Source organism: Arachis ipaensis, chromosome B10 (genome assembly GCF_059453495.1).
Source record: "Arachis ipaensis isolate K30076 ecotype BB chromosome B10, ASM5945349v1, whole genome shotgun sequence".
Lineage (NCBI taxonomy): Eukaryota > Viridiplantae > Streptophyta > Magnoliopsida > Fabales > Fabaceae > Arachis > Arachis ipaensis.
The window spans coordinates 4303704-4319391 of NC_142435.1; the positions used below are offsets into that span (position 1 = coordinate 4303704).

Below are 15688 nucleotides of genomic sequence, written 5' to 3' on the forward strand. Positions count from 1 at the left end.
CTTCTGCCGCAACCTTATTCCGTTACACGAGACGCGAAATGTGGTTCTTGACGTCCTATATTTGTTTTTTCTATTTACCCTTCTTAGATATACTCTACCTCTACCAGGTTTATGTTTATCCGATTCGGATCATATTAGCATGGTCCAATAGTTAAAACACTACAATACCATCTATATGGCTGCGTTTGTTTACATAGATAGGACAATGAGACAGGAATACTGAGACACAAAATCGTATTTGGCAGAGGAGGACATTGAGACAGGAACATTGAGACACAAAATCGTATTTGGCAGAGGAGTCATGGACAGAGACAATGTGTCCAGAGACACTGAATTAGTGTATTTTGTGTCTATCCTGACAGGAAGGACACGAAGATATTAACAAGGGACACAACTTATTTTTTATTTTTTCTTTTATTATTCTTGTTAATTTTTCATAATTATATTTTTTATTGTTATATTTTTCATTCAAATTTTTTGAATGGAAAAAAATGAGAATAAATTGAATTTTCATAATTTGTTCTAGTTTATCACCAAACAGAATACAAGAATACAAAATTTTGTGTCTCTGTCCATCAGTGTCTTGTTCTGTTCTGTTCTCAGTATCTTATCATGTCCTGTTCTTAGAAACAAACGCAGTATCTTATCATGTCCTGTTCTTAGAAACAAACGCAGCCTATAGGAAGAATGATTCCATCTTATGTATATCCCAAATGTCTTGATATAATTGTTTTTCTGAGATCCTCACCCGATTGATTTAAACTCCAAAAATTTTATCAAGCTGGTCTAAAATGAGAATATTATTACCCTTGAATTAAAGTTGCAAGACTCACATATCATAAAAATTATAAATTTAACAAAGAATTAACTCCTTACTTTATTATTCTACAAATCTCCTCATAGAAGATTTTTTTTGTTTTGTTTTGAATAACTATGTTCTTAGTTGAGGCAGGAACATAACTGATTAATAGAAGCATAAACATCGTTCGCAAGTCCAATTCGATATATCGATGATTATATTAACACGATAAGATACTTCTCTTTTAAGTTCATTGGATACAGTTGCTGATAGAGATAGTAGCAAATCTATATATAGCTTGGCACACAAGATTGTTCAAGTGCCATGAACTTTTACCCTAAATGATGTCAAGCGTGTTGAAAGGAAAATGCCGGCAAATTAAAGTGAGAAAGTATACCAATCCATCCATCCATGACCAGTTAAGTTTCACCCTTCACAGTATCCATTGCACCATAGATCAAACCATATAGCTTTCTTTTGCATTCTTCTATGGGAATTATTCTTCAACCACATTCACCAATTCATATTCAACCAGAGAGAGGTTGTTATCTTCTTTCACTGTGAATTTCGCTGGTTCAGTTACCTCGATCCGGCCCCATTTGTCAACAGCTAGCCTCATTGAACCCTTGAACATGTCAATCTTTGCATTACGAAGAATTACGGTGGTTCCAGCCTTCATTAAGTCAACTGCACAGAAACAACAACCGGGACATAAGAAATTTTAACCATGTTACCCATCAAGTGACATATATCTGAAATATAATGATGTATAAGAAGGCATTCCATAATGTAAAATCCTTATACAGATATGCAGTATGGCCTCAGCAAAGAACAAAAACCAATTACTAATTAGAATTTCTTTGTGAATGAAGAAAAGAATGAGAAATGGGTGAAGAAGATTAAATTTTTTTATACGATGTTCATGTGCATCACATTTTTATTACTTGTTATCATATGTATCATCACTCATGCATCATCAGACAGTCCCAGAAACTGTTTGATCAGGATACCATCTTTAATGTTCACATCCTTGGGTAGAACAAGTTATACTAGGGCTGGTAAATTGAGTCATGACTCATCCAATTAAGGCAAAACCCAAACCAATATAGTTTCCAGGAGTAACTCATCCATAAATAGAAACCACAGACACATTAGTAACTAAAGGAATAAAAATGCTCAGTTAAGCCCCTGGAAATTAATAAAATTGGAGACGTTAGTGCTTTTATAGGGACTCATGAATGGGCTCATATGAATAACATTTTCAATTATCAAAGACTATGTAAGCCATTTTGATTTCTCAGGGACTAAATGGATTGTGATCTAATTTCTAAGCAGATTGATTCCAAGGTCCCAAATGCAGTCTCCCATAACACGGTACAAATACAATGCAGATCCCATTTCCAAAGTAGAAACTGTAAAAATCATAGAGATAAAACACTGCCCAGATAGAAAGTTTCTATTTTTAAAAACAGGGAAGTAAAAAAGATCCGAAATTGAATTAAAGTGAAGAAAAAGGAGGACAAAGACGGGTGGGGGTAGTGAAATGAAGACCTTGTTGGTTGCGAGCGGTGAAGATGATGGTGCCGGTTTCGTCGCCGATGAGGCACTCGGCGATGAGAGTGGGGCGAAGAGAGGGAGGGGTGGGTCTTCCTTTGTGGAGAACAGTGTTTGAAGATAAAACATTAGCGACCAAGGTGTGACCGGTGGTACCAGGTTTGAGCTGATCCACTTTGGTGAACACTGGTTTTCTCTTGGTTGGCTTCTTGTTGTTGTGTTTGCTGCTGTCACTTCCTTCTTCCATTGATTTCAGATTCTGAAGGATCGATCAATGATAAAAAAGCAAGCCCTATCTGTGTCTGCTCCTTAGCTCCCAAGTTAATGGATCATTTACAAAGGCGTCCATTGCACTTCTTTGTATTAATGACTTTTTAAGTGACACGTCGTTTCTCAACCAATCCTCAAATGTCGCGTGACTTATCTGTAAGTCTTTCCATTCGTCAATCTTCATGCTAACTTGCTAAATCTTTAACTCAATAGTTCGGAGATATCAATATACATAAATAAAATTTAAATTTTAAGATAAGTGAGCTGATTTAATATAACATATAATTCTATATTGGTAGAAATTTAAGTGCAAGTAATCTTATATAAAGTATAATAATTTGATATCTAAGAGCTGTTAAATGAAAATTTATTCAAATCAGTCAAATCATCTAACAGTACTTAAGTATTAACTTCATGTGAAAGTCAACTGCACATGAGTTTCCACCATATTGAATAATAGAAAAAGAGAACCAATTCCTAAGTAATTGGATAAATATATTGAGTAATAGAAAAAAAAAAGCAACAATTAGTTGAATTAATTATTTTTTGTTGTAAAATAAAATATATATATAAAATAAAGTTGTATAAATAAAAGATTCTAGTATTAAAATAATTAGTTCAATAATAATTTATATATATATAATAATATTATATGTTGTAATGTATATATATATATATATATACAAAGATAGAAAGAAGTATTAAAAATAAAGAGAGAGAGAGAATTGCATATGTTTATTGTTACTATCTCAATATAATAAAGATGATTAATATTGCTATTAATATTATATGTAAAGAGTAATAGAAAAGAGAATTTAGAATACTAATAAAATAAAAGAAGAGAAAGAATTGTAGTAGAAATATAAAGAGAAAAGTATTTGATTGCAACATAAAGAAAGAATTGATTTTATTATTACTTGCTTGTGTATGAAAAGAAAGGGAGAATGGTATTTTTTTGTTCTGTTACATTCACAGAGATTCACCTCCTATTTATAAGCTTATGAAAGGGATATTGTCAACCTTCATTTATTTCATTCTCTTTTGAGAATGTAAACTTTATATAGGAAATGGGCATCCACGTCCCATTCCTATCACAACACTCCCCCTTGGATGACCATTTAGGATTATTGCCTCATTAAAGCCTTACTAAAGAAAACCCTATGGGAAAAACCTTAGTGAAGGAAAAAGAGTACAATATCCTTTGTGATGGGGACTGCCTCATTAAAAACCTTGTCAAGAAAAACCCAATGGGAAAAAACCTGACCAAGGAAAAAAGAGTACAGTCTCCCCCTCTTGCCGACATCATTTAACGTCTCGAAATCGGCGCATCCCAATCTCATGTACCAATCTTTCAAAGGAGGATTTTGGGAGTGACTTTGTAAATAAATCTGTCAGATTGTCACTTGAACGGATCTGTTGGACATCAATTGTCCCTTGATTTTGAAGATCATGAGTGAAGAAGAATTTGGGAGAAATATGCTTTGTTCTATCACCTTTGATGTATCCACCCTTAAGTTGAGCAATGCATGCTGTATTATCTTCAAACAGGACAGTTGGAGCTATCTTATGATCAATCAGTCCACATGATGACAGAATATATTGAATCAGACTCCTCAGCCAAAAACACTCGCGACTAGCTTCATGAATCGCCAGTATTTCAGCATGATTAGAGGAGGTTGCTGCTATCGTCTGTTTCGTGGACCTCCATGATATAGCTGTACCACCATATGTGAATAGGTATCCTGTTTGAGACCTCCCTTTATGTGATCAGACAGGTATCCGGCATCTGCATAGCCAACTAGTTGTGACTTGGATCCATAGGGATAAAACAATCCCATATCAACTGTCCCATGAAGATATCGAAAGATTTGTTTGATTCCACTCCAATGTCTTCTAGTTGGAGAGGAACTATATCTTGCTAGTAAATTCACAGCAAATGATATATCGGGTCGCGTATTATTAGCAAGATACATTAGCGCTCCAATGGCACTAAGATATGGTACTTCAGGTCCAAGGATATCTTCATTTTCTTCTTTAGGACGGAATTGATCCTTTTTCACATCCAAATATCTTACGATCATTGGGGTACTTAATGGATGTAACTTATCCATATAAAATCTTTTCAAGATCTTTTCTGTGTATGTTGTTTGATGAATAAAGATCCCACTTTTTATATGCTCGATCTGCAGGCCGAGACAAAATTTAGTATTTCCAAGATCTTTCATCTCAAACTCTTCTTTTAGAGTTTTTATAATTGTTGGAATCTCTTCAGGAGTCTCAATGATATTTAAATCATCAACGTACACAGCAATTATAACGAATCCAGATGCAGATTTCTTTATAAAAACACATGGACAGATATCATCATTCTTGAATCCGTTTTTGGCCAGATACTCAGTAAGACGATTATACCACATTCGTCCAGATTGCTTTAGACCATATAAAGATCTTTGCAATTTGACTGAGTATAACCCTTGCGAATATTCATTGGATGGTTTAGATATCTTTAGTCCTTCAGGGACTTTCATATAGATATCTCGATCTAATGAGCCGTATAAGTAGGCTGTTACCACATCCATTAAATGCATATGCAGTTTATGATATGCAGATAGACTGACCAAATAACGCAATGTTATCGCATCCACTACAGGGAATACGTTTCTTCATAATCTATACCGGGCCTTTGTGAAAAACCTTGTGCCACAAGTCGGGCTTTATAGCGCACAACTTCATTTTTCTCATTTCGTTTTCTCACAAATACCCACTTATATCCAACAAGTTTTACATCTTCAGGTGTACGGACTACAGGTCCAAAGACTTCACGTTTTGCAAGTGAGTCTAATTCAGCCTTCATGGCTGCTTCCCATTTTGGCCAATCATTTCTTTGTCGACATTCTTCAACTGATCTTGGCTCAATATCCTTACTTTCATGCATGATATTTAATGCCACATTATATGCAAATATTTCATTGACAATTGTCTTATTTCGGTCCCATTTCTCTCCTGTAAATACATAATTTATCGAGATCTCGTCATTTTCACAATTTTCAGGTACCTGAACGTCTTCTGGCGTTATATCAGAATTTTGGACAACTGCAGGTGTCTTTACTATGTCTTTTTCAACAGGAATATTATTTACCTCTTTTCTCTTTCGAGGATTTTTGTCTTTGGAACCGACAGGCCTGCCACGCTTCTGGCGTGTATTTGCTTCCGTGGCTATTTGCCCTACTGGGACATCAACTCGAATTGGGGCATTTTCCGCCCTGCCACGCTTCTGGCGTGAATTTGCTTCAGTGGCTACTTGTCCTACTGGGACGTTAATTCGAATTGAGGCATTTTCCGCTGGTATGTAAGATTTGGTTATCCTCTTTGTATCGGAAAATGCATCAGGCAATTCATTTGCTATTCTTTGCAAATGTATAATCTTTTGAACTTCTAGTTCATATTGCCCTGATCGAGGATCTAAATGCATCAACGATGATGCATTCCAATTAAGTTCCTTTTCAGGAAGCTTATTCTCTCCCCCTAATGTTGGAAATTTTGATTCATCAAAATGACAATCCGCAAACCGGGCTTTAAACACATCACCAGTTTGTATCTCAAGATACCTCACTATAGAGGGAGAATCATATCCAACATATATCCCCAATTTTCTTTGGGGTCCCATTTTGGTGCGATTAGGTGGTGCAATGGGAACATATATCGCACACCCAAATATTCTTAAATGGGAAACATTTGGCTGCTGGCCAAAAGCTAATTGTATAGGAGAGAATTGATGATAACTCGTTGGTCTCAAACGAATAAGTGCTGCGGCATGTAAAATAGCATGCCCCCAAACCGAGGTTGGGAGATTTGTTCTCATAAGCAAGGGTCTAGCAATTAATTGGAGGCGCTTAATAAGTGATTCTGCTAACCCATTTTGTGTGTGAACATAAGCTACTGGATGTTCAACACTTATTCCATTAGCCATACAATAAGCATCAAAAGCTTGGGAAGTAAATTCACCAGCATTATCAAGACGAATTGCTTTGATTGGATTTTCTGGAAATTGTGCTTTTAATCAAATAATTTGAGCCAATAATCTCGCAAACGCCAGGTTGCGAGAAGATAATAAGCACACATATGACCATCTCGAAGATGCGTCTATTAGGACCATAAAATATCTAAAAGATCCACATGGTGGATGAATAGGTCCACATATATCACCTTGAATCCTTTCCAGGAATTCAGGGGACTCAAATCCAATCTTTACTGGTGATGGCCTTAAAATTAACTTCCCTCGAGAACATGCAGCACAACAAAATTCACTAGTTTTAAGAATCTTCTGATTCTTTAGTGAATGTCCATGAGAGTTTTCAATAATTCTTCTCATCATGGTTGTTCCCGGATGACCCAATCGGTCGTGCCAAGTTATGAATTCATTTGAGCTAATAAACTTCTGGTTTACAGTGGCATGTGATTCAATTGCACTAATCTTGGTATAATACAACCCAGATGAAAGTGAGGGTAATTTTTCTAATATAACTTTCTTATTTGAATCATGAGTTGTGATATATAAATACTCATGATTTCCCTCATTCATCGTCTCAACATGATATCCATTTCGGCGAATATCTTTGAAACTCAACAAGTTCCTCAGAGACTTGGTAGATAATAGTGCATTATTTATTATAAATTTTGTTCCTCCAGGAAACAAAATTATAGCTCTTCCGGAGCCTTCTATCACATTGCCTGAGCCAATAATAGTATTAACATATTCCTTTTTTGGCACAAGATGGGTAAAATATATATCACTTTTGAGAATAGTGTGCGAACTTGCACTATCCGCAAGGCATACATCTTCATTACATATCCTTGCCATTCTCTTCAAAAACAAATAATAATAAAATGAGTAGTATGCACAGTTAAATTGAATACTTGATCAGAATTATTTTTCTAAGAAACACTGTACATAAAATAATGTCATATACTAAAATTTTATTTTAAAATTTGACACATTTAATAATTTCAAAATTCATATTAATATTTCATTATTTATGTACATCACATTTGAAACTTAAATACATAGAAAATAAAACTTAACAATAAGTTCTTTACATTATTTATTTACATATATACTTCACAATCCCACATATTAAACTATTCCATCATTGATCAAATGACAAATATTTTCTTCAGGGTCCTCAAAGAAATCAAATACATCATAATGAGTGGTGGAGTTCTCAGCATCATTTGAAACAAAATTTGTTTCCTTTCCTTTGTCGTTCTTTTTCAAAGATGCCTGGTAAAGATCGACCTTGGGGTACGACAGGTACGAGACCAATGGCCCTTTCCACCACAACGAAAACACTTATCCTCTGTTGATTTACTCTGCCCGATATTTCTTTCTCTATCCCACTTCTGGTGAGATCCTCTCTTTTGAACATAATTCTTTTTCCTTCCATAATTTTTTTTGTTATTAAAAGCTTGCCATTTACCTCTTCTGGGGTAACGATTTGCCGCATTTACTTCAGGAAATGGGGCGGCGCCAGATGGGCGCGCTTCATGATTTTTCAATAACAACTCATTGTTGCGTTCGGCAACAAGAAGGCAAGAAATTAACTCAGAATATTTCTTAAACCCTTTCTCTCGATATTGCTGCTGCAGGAGCACATTCGAGGCATGGAAGGTTGAGAAAGTTTTCTCCAACATATCATGATCAGTTATTTTTTTCCCACACAATTTCATTCGTGAGGTGATTCGAAACATTGCAGAATTATATTCATTTATAGATTTAAAATCTTGTAAACGCAAATGCGTCCATTCATATCGGGCCTGAGGAAGTATCACCGTTTTCTGATGATTATACCTTTCTTCAAGGTCTTTCCAAAGATCTGCAGGATCTTTTAATGTAAGATATTCATTTTTCAATCCTTCGTCAAGATGACGACGGAGAAAAATCATGGCTTTGGCTTTATCCTTCTGGGATGCATTATTTTCAGCTTTAATGGTATCTCCAAGATCCATTGAATCAAGATGGATTTCAGCATCTAGTATCCATGATAAATAATTGTTTCCAGATATATCAAGAGCATTGAATTCAAGATGAGAGAGCTTCGACATAATGAAAATTTGTTACCTGAGTCTTCCTAAAAATTTGATCAGAGTCTCGTGCTGATAACGTGTTGTAAAATAAAAGATATATATAAAATAAAGTTGTATAAATAGAAGACTCTAGTATTAAAATAATTAGCTCAATAATAATTTATATATATATAATAATATTATATGTTGTAAGGGTTTTTTACTTAAATAAATTGTATGAAAGTCAAAATTACCTGATTCCCCTGAAACAGATTCTGCAACGTAAATCCCCTCTTGGTATTATTATATAAATCGTCCTAGGCTGCACAGGGTTACATAAAACGTGAATCATCTCAGTCTAGGACGATTAATGCATGAACATGTAAGGCAAATCAAACGTAAATCGTGGTAGGGTCTCCAGGGTTAGAAGAAGAGCATAAATCGTCCCAGGGTGGTAGGTTTCACGTGTTAATGGGCTAACTCTCACTGGGCTGCCACGATTTATGCATTATTGAGACCCTCTTCAGCCTGGCACGATTTATGTGTTAGTTTGTAACACTAACTGGGCTGGGACGATTTATGCCCAAGTTAGTAACCCTAAGAACTCAAGGATTTAATGATTTAGGGTGTATGTAGTTTAGTATAAGACGTTAGAAATTAGGCTTTTTAATAGCTTAGTTAACACTCTTACTATAGAGTGATGGTTGCATAATAGGGTACTCTTATCTATAATATTTTAATTTAAATTATATCTATTTAAATTTTAACTTAAAAAATAAAAAATATATTTTTTATAATTTCAATTACTGATTTTATTGAGAAGATTAAATTAAATTAAAAAAATACTAACAAATTATAATAAAAGAGTACTAAATTTTAATACATAAATTTAAATTTTTTCTTTAAAAAAAGTCAAAAGGTGTTAAAAAATATTAATTTTGCATAATATAAATTTATGTTGTTTTAAATAACATAAATTTAAGTTTTTATGAAATTTTTAGTATTCGTTGTTTATATAATTCTTTTAATCATTTTTATTAATGCATATTTTTTATTATAATTTGTTAGTATTTTTTTTTATTTAGTTTGATTTTTTTAATAGAATTAATAATTAAAATTATAAATAAATAATTAAAATTTATATGAAGTCAAATAAAAAATGACAAAAAAAATTTTTATAAAAAATATGCATTAATAAAAATGATTAAAAGAATTATATAAACAACGAATACTAAAAATTTCATAAAAACTTAAATTTATGTTACTTAAAACAACATAAATTTATATTATGCAAAATTAATATTTTTTAACACCTTTTGACATTTTTTTAAAGAAAAAATTTAAATTTATGTATTAAAATTTAGTACTTTTTTATTATAATTTGTTAGTATTTTTTTAATTTAATTTAATCTTCTCAATAAAATTAGTAATTGAAATTATAAAAAGTATATTTTTATTTTTTAAGTTAAAATTTAAATAGATATAATTTAAATTAAAATATTATAGATAAGAGTACCCTATTATGCAACCATCACTCTATAGTAAGAGTGTTAACTAAGCTACTAAAAAGCCTGATTTCTAACGTCTTATGCTAAACTACATGCATCCTAAATCTTTAAATCCTTGAGTTCTTAGGGTTACTAACTTGGGCATAAATCGTCCCAACCCAGTTAGTGTTACAAACTAACACATAAATCGTGCCAGGCTGAAGAGGGTCCCAATAATGCATAAATCGTGGCAGCCCAGTGAGAGTTAGCCCATTAACACATGAAATCTACCACCCTGGGACGATTTATGCTCTTCTTCTAACCCTGGAGACCTTGCCACGATTTACGTTTGATTTGCCTTACATGTTCATGCATTAATCGTTCTAGACTGAGATGATTCACGTTTTATGTAACCCTGTGCAGCCTAGGACGATTTATATAATAATACCAAGAGGGGATTTACGTTGCAGAATCCGTTTCAGGAGAATCAGGTAATTTTGACTCCCATACAATTTATTTAAGTAAAAAACCCATGTTGTAATGTATATATATATATATATACAAAGATAGAAAGAAGTATTAAAAATAAAAAGAGAGAGAATTGCATATGTTTATTGTTACTATCTCAATATAATAAAGATGATTAATATTACTATTAATATTATATGTAAAGAGTAATAGAAAAGAGAATTTAGAATTCTAATAAAATAAAAGAAGAGAAAGAATTGTAGTAGAAATATAAAGAGAAGAGTATTTGATTGCAACATAAAGAGAGAAGTGATTTTATTATTACTTGCTTGTGTATGAAAAGAAAGGGAGAATTGTATTTTTTTGTTCTGTTACATTTACAGAGGTTCACCTCCTATTTATAAGCTTATGAAAGGGATATTGTCAACCTTTATTTATTTTATTTTTTTTTGAAAATGTAAACTTTATATAGAAAATGAGCATCACGTCCAATTCCTATCACAACACTTTTAAGGCGTATAGACACCCAAAAAAACTACTTTTAAGGCATATGCACGTTTTCTAAAGTCTCTTGATATTACATTTGTTACGTTTTTGCATATTGAACATTACACCTTACTTTCTTATACTGTAGTTATTTGGAAACTAATTTTAGTGAAACGTGATGTTTAATCATTAAAAAAAACACTAAAATTAAGCTTATAAGTAACTGTTGCAAGGTGAAGTAAAGGCATGAAACAGCGGCAACACATTTCCCATGAAATCCAACGTTGTCGCAAGCCACAAAAAGAATAGAGACAACAAATCTCTCTCTCTCTCGTGAAGGTGAAGCATACCTCTCTTGTTCAGCATTTTTAGATAACAACAAATTCAAGTCACCACCTTTTTTTCTAACATTCAATCCTTCAATCAACAAATGGATTCTGATTTCTGGACCTCGCGTATCGCCGCCGCCAAACGCCACCATGCCCTTCACCACCATCACCAACCTTCCCACTTTGGTTCGTATCTCTTTCTCTCTTCTCACATTTTCCTGCCTCTGTTTAGATTAATCTTTGGGCACTGTTAGATCGTTTAGGAGTGGATGATTTTGATATGGAAGATGGGGTTCGACCTGATTTTCCATGCCCCTATTGCTATGTGGAACTCGACATCCTTTCCCTTTGTTCCCATCTCGAAGACGAGCATTCCTGCGAATCCAAAGTCACGGTATGGATCTTGTTTCTGAAATTTATTGGAACCTTTATCTACATGTGCATAATAATGGAAGTCAATGCTGGTTCTGTTGATGGATGTGTTTTGTTGTGTAAATTGAAAATCATAACAAAACAAGAGGGGTTGGATTAAACTAGCACAAGATCCTTATTATTATGGTACAAATTAAAGAATGCCAATAATGTATATAAATATAATTGCCTAGTTTATTTAAATTGGATGGAGTATTAGAACTTGTTTGTCAAAGAGGATTTATTATAAGTGATCCATAAACATGGTTATAAGTTATAACATGTGATAGACTCATGATTTATTGTTTTATCATGCAGATTTGTCCGATATGCTCAGTTAAAGTTGCGCGGGATATGTTGAGTCACATAACGCTCCAGCATGCGCACTTGTTCAAAATATCCTTTGTGTGGTTATTCTGAGCGGTAGAAACTCGGATGCAGTTAACTTCATGTAAAGTTGATAATTGAGAGTCGATAAATGATTTGACAGGTTTGACTAAATTGTTATCTATTGGATCCCAGCTATCAACTTCACATGAAGTTAACTGCATATATGTTAACTTGTAATTGGTTCCCTTAACTGAGGATTACTTACAGCGACGACGAAGGTTAAGAAGAGTTGCCATTCCTAACAGTCAGGCATTGTCTCTTTTGGGCCGAGATCTTCGCGAGGCTCATTTGCAGGTGCTTCTTGGTGGTGGATACCGAACAAGCAGCACTAGTACTGTGACTAATGCTATTACTGATCCCTTACTATCCTCACTTATTTTTAATTTCCCTGCTTTGGAAGCAGAAGAAATTTGTAAATCTGAGGTAACACATGTTGAAGATTCCTCTTCGAATCCGGCACCTGTACATATCTGGAAATCAAGGTGCTCTTCATTATCCTTTTCTGATAAGAAGACAATCAAAGTTCTTGGGAGAAAATCATATTTGTCTCTTGATAAATCTTTGTTTTGCAGTTTTGATCCCTCATTGACATTGAGTAGTGAAGAGAGAGAGAAAAGGATGAGACAAGCTGCTGGGAGATCCGGTTTTGTGCAGGATTTGTTCTTTTCAGCATTGTTAGGAGACCAATGAAATGAAATCAAAGAGACTAATCATTAATCAAACTAACTTATATTGCATTTTGCATCCATCATTAGGATACAGTGCCTATTCAATGTTGGCCTCATTCATATTTTTGAAGCAGTGGCACTTTTGGCTTAGCTTTGATGATATATGATTATATTTACTAATGCTGAATTATGAAAGTCAGTTTTTGCTGAAGTTGTATCATGTTCCCTATCAGGCAAAGAAAAGGAAATTATCAAATTAGTGATTCAATTATTATTTATGATTTATTTCAGTTGTGCAACACACATCCATGGTATCTGAAAGCATTGTGAGGCTATTGATTGGTATTTTATGATACTAGCTTTACTTGCAAAATGAGTTGGCAATATCATTTCTCTTAATCATAGTAATGTTGATCGCCTCCAACCAAATAAAAAATAAAATATCACTTTTAAACTGTTGATGATTTGTTTTTTTAATGGACTCAATATTCGCCTTAATATAATTATATTCTAGAAAAATGATGGTTGTTAAATATATTATGTATTTATAGCAACAATGACATGGAAGGCACCTATAAATATTCTTCCTTATAAACTTGAATATCAGATATTTTTATTCCTTGAAATGATTGGGGTAATATAATTGAGATTGGTCCAAACCTCTGAGCTTAGGTGTATACTGTATATATTTATTTTGTGTGTTTGCCATATCTGTATGTATGTATATATATGGCTGTTGCACAATCATTCTCTCCATTAAAGAATATATTATATAACCTGCAATGCAAGTCATCCACTGACACTTGACCCCACCCTCCAACACATACTACCAATAATCCAAAATATATAAGTGTGGTTAGTGATGAGTTTTGTGGTTCATTGAAGAAAGTAGATGATGGTGGAGCTATTCGTGTTGGGGTGCACAGGAATCGTGGTGTTCCTTCATGGTGCCAATTTCTTCTTCCATGCTCTCACTCAACACCTTGCTCTCAGATCTCTCAGGTACCCTTTCCTTTCCAATTCTCTCTCTATTGCATACATGTTGATTGTTCTCTGTTTCATCTTCGTTTGCAGTTTCTTGGGGTATGTAGGGTGGTAGATTTTTGAAGACAACAACTCAGCAAAGTTAATTCCATGTGCAACCACTTGCAAATGTCTTTACGCTTTGTACATACATAAATATGTTTCTTCAATTTGTAGTTACCATTAAACGTTATTCAGTCTTTGTTCAATTCCTCAAAACTTGTTACGCTCGTTTAAACAAAATTCTAAAAGGTAAAAAGAACAAGAACAAGAACAAAAAGTGGTTTAATTGAATATTAGGTGAATTTGGTATGCGTGAGATCCACTTCTTATTATGAACAATATCATAACTCTTGATATTTCACACATGGATGTCTAAATCTGTTATATGATTAATGATTTGTACATAAAAGCAATAAGAATATTTGGTCCAGATTTTGTTTTTGATATTGGAGTAGCAACGGTATTTTTTTAAAATGTGGGTTTACGGAGTGTTATTCTCAAATGTGGAACCGTTTAATTAGATAAACAAAAATCGGACCGTTCAATTTGTGAGAAGTAGAGAAATCGGACCGTCCGATTTGTGAGGATACAGAAATCGGACTGAAGGATTTGTGAAATCGGACCAAGGAATTTATGAGAGAACAGAAATCGGATCGAGAGATTTTTGTTAAAAAAAATTTAAAAATTTGAAATATAGAAATCGGACCTCCGATTTGTGTATCTTCCACATTTTTGAAAAACACCAAAAATTACAATGTTAAAGTATATCACCACTTTTACTTATATATACAAAAAAAAAGAGTCATAATGTGCCTATAGACAACTTTGCCAGAGCACAAGAAATCATTGCTCTTGTATAGCAGCTGATTGGCATGAACTGCATGCAACAGGGAAAAGCCTGTTAGAATGTTAGTTGCTTTCCTTGCAAGTCATTTTTGCTTAAGTAACACAAACTATAACACTCAATTTGCTATTCCTTGTACAGTTGTACTTTCAATCAACTATATAAATTAAAGATTCACTTTTACTAATATAGCTGTGAATGAAATAATCATTTACTTTTTTCAAGAAAAGACCGAAATTCTTATTAATTAGGCTTATGTCGTTTAGCCTAAATCACAATGGGCTAAGTATTAACAGATTGAACAGGACTAAACTTGCAATATATAAGCTGTTCATGAGTTATAACTAAAAAATTGGCAAGAGAATGAACCACAGAAGAAGATACAAATCTTGCACAATAATAAATTGATATTTATGCCAATTTTAGGTCCAATTAAATAGTTAAAGAATAAATTTTGAGGTGGAAAGAAATAAGTTTTAAATAGATGGTTAGTTTTAATCCATATAAATACATTTTTGTTAATATTATATATATTTAAAGTAGGTTATTAGATTGGTTTGCTAAAAATACCAAAAAAAAAAAAATTGGTCTACTAAATCGCGGATTCAAACCATTTAGTCCATGAATTAAATGGTGCGAATTACGGATTCATTATGTTTGGTTTGATGGAAAATGAATGGAAAGAAAATAAATGGAAAGAAAATGGATGGGAAATGATATTTTCCTTTGTTTGGTTATAAAAAAAAATAGAAAGGAAAGAAAATTTTTGTGAGTCCCACTAAAAAAATTTTCTTTCCATCACAAGCATGAAAACAAGAAGGAAAGTGCTATAATTTTGTATTTCCAATACTACCCGTAGTTATATTATTATTGACAAATATTAATATAAATTT

At 33.2% G+C, this 15688-nt stretch overlaps 2 protein-coding genes across 5 annotated transcripts; one reads left to right on the forward strand and one right to left on the reverse strand.

Moving 5' to 3' along the window:
• Positions 1-985: 985 nt before the first annotated feature.
• LOC107624446 (uncharacterized protein At4g28440) lies at positions 986-2719 on the reverse strand. Its single transcript, XM_016326940.3, has 2 exons — positions 2351-2719; positions 986-1486 (listed from the first exon to the last, which is right to left on the reverse strand). Exons 1-2 carry the CDS (start codon positions 2598-2600, stop codon positions 1296-1298), a joined length of 441 nt encoding a protein of 146 aa, XP_016182426.1. The 5' UTR covers positions 2601-2719; the 3' UTR covers positions 986-1295.
• Positions 2720-11367: 8648 nt separating this feature from the next.
• LOC107624326 (protein DEHYDRATION-INDUCED 19) lies at positions 11368-14225 on the forward strand. 4 transcript variants are annotated; one of them, XM_088503663.1, is made up of 6 exons: positions 11368-11642; positions 11711-11850; positions 12186-12263; positions 12459-12739; positions 12830-13927; positions 14000-14225. In XM_088503663.1, the coding sequence occupies exons 1-5, from the start codon at positions 11558-11560 to the stop codon at positions 12945-12947; spliced, it is 702 nt and encodes a 233-aa protein (XP_088359789.1). In that variant the 5' UTR covers positions 11368-11557; the 3' UTR covers positions 12948-13927; positions 14000-14225. The 4 variants fall into 4 exon arrangements, with proteins under 4 accessions (XP_088359789.1, XP_088359780.1, XP_088359794.1 ...); XM_088503668.1 differs by having other exon boundaries at positions 11374-11642; positions 11720-11850; XM_088503654.1 differs by having other exon boundaries at positions 12459-13927.
• The last annotated feature ends 1463 nt before the right edge of the window (positions 14226-15688 follow it).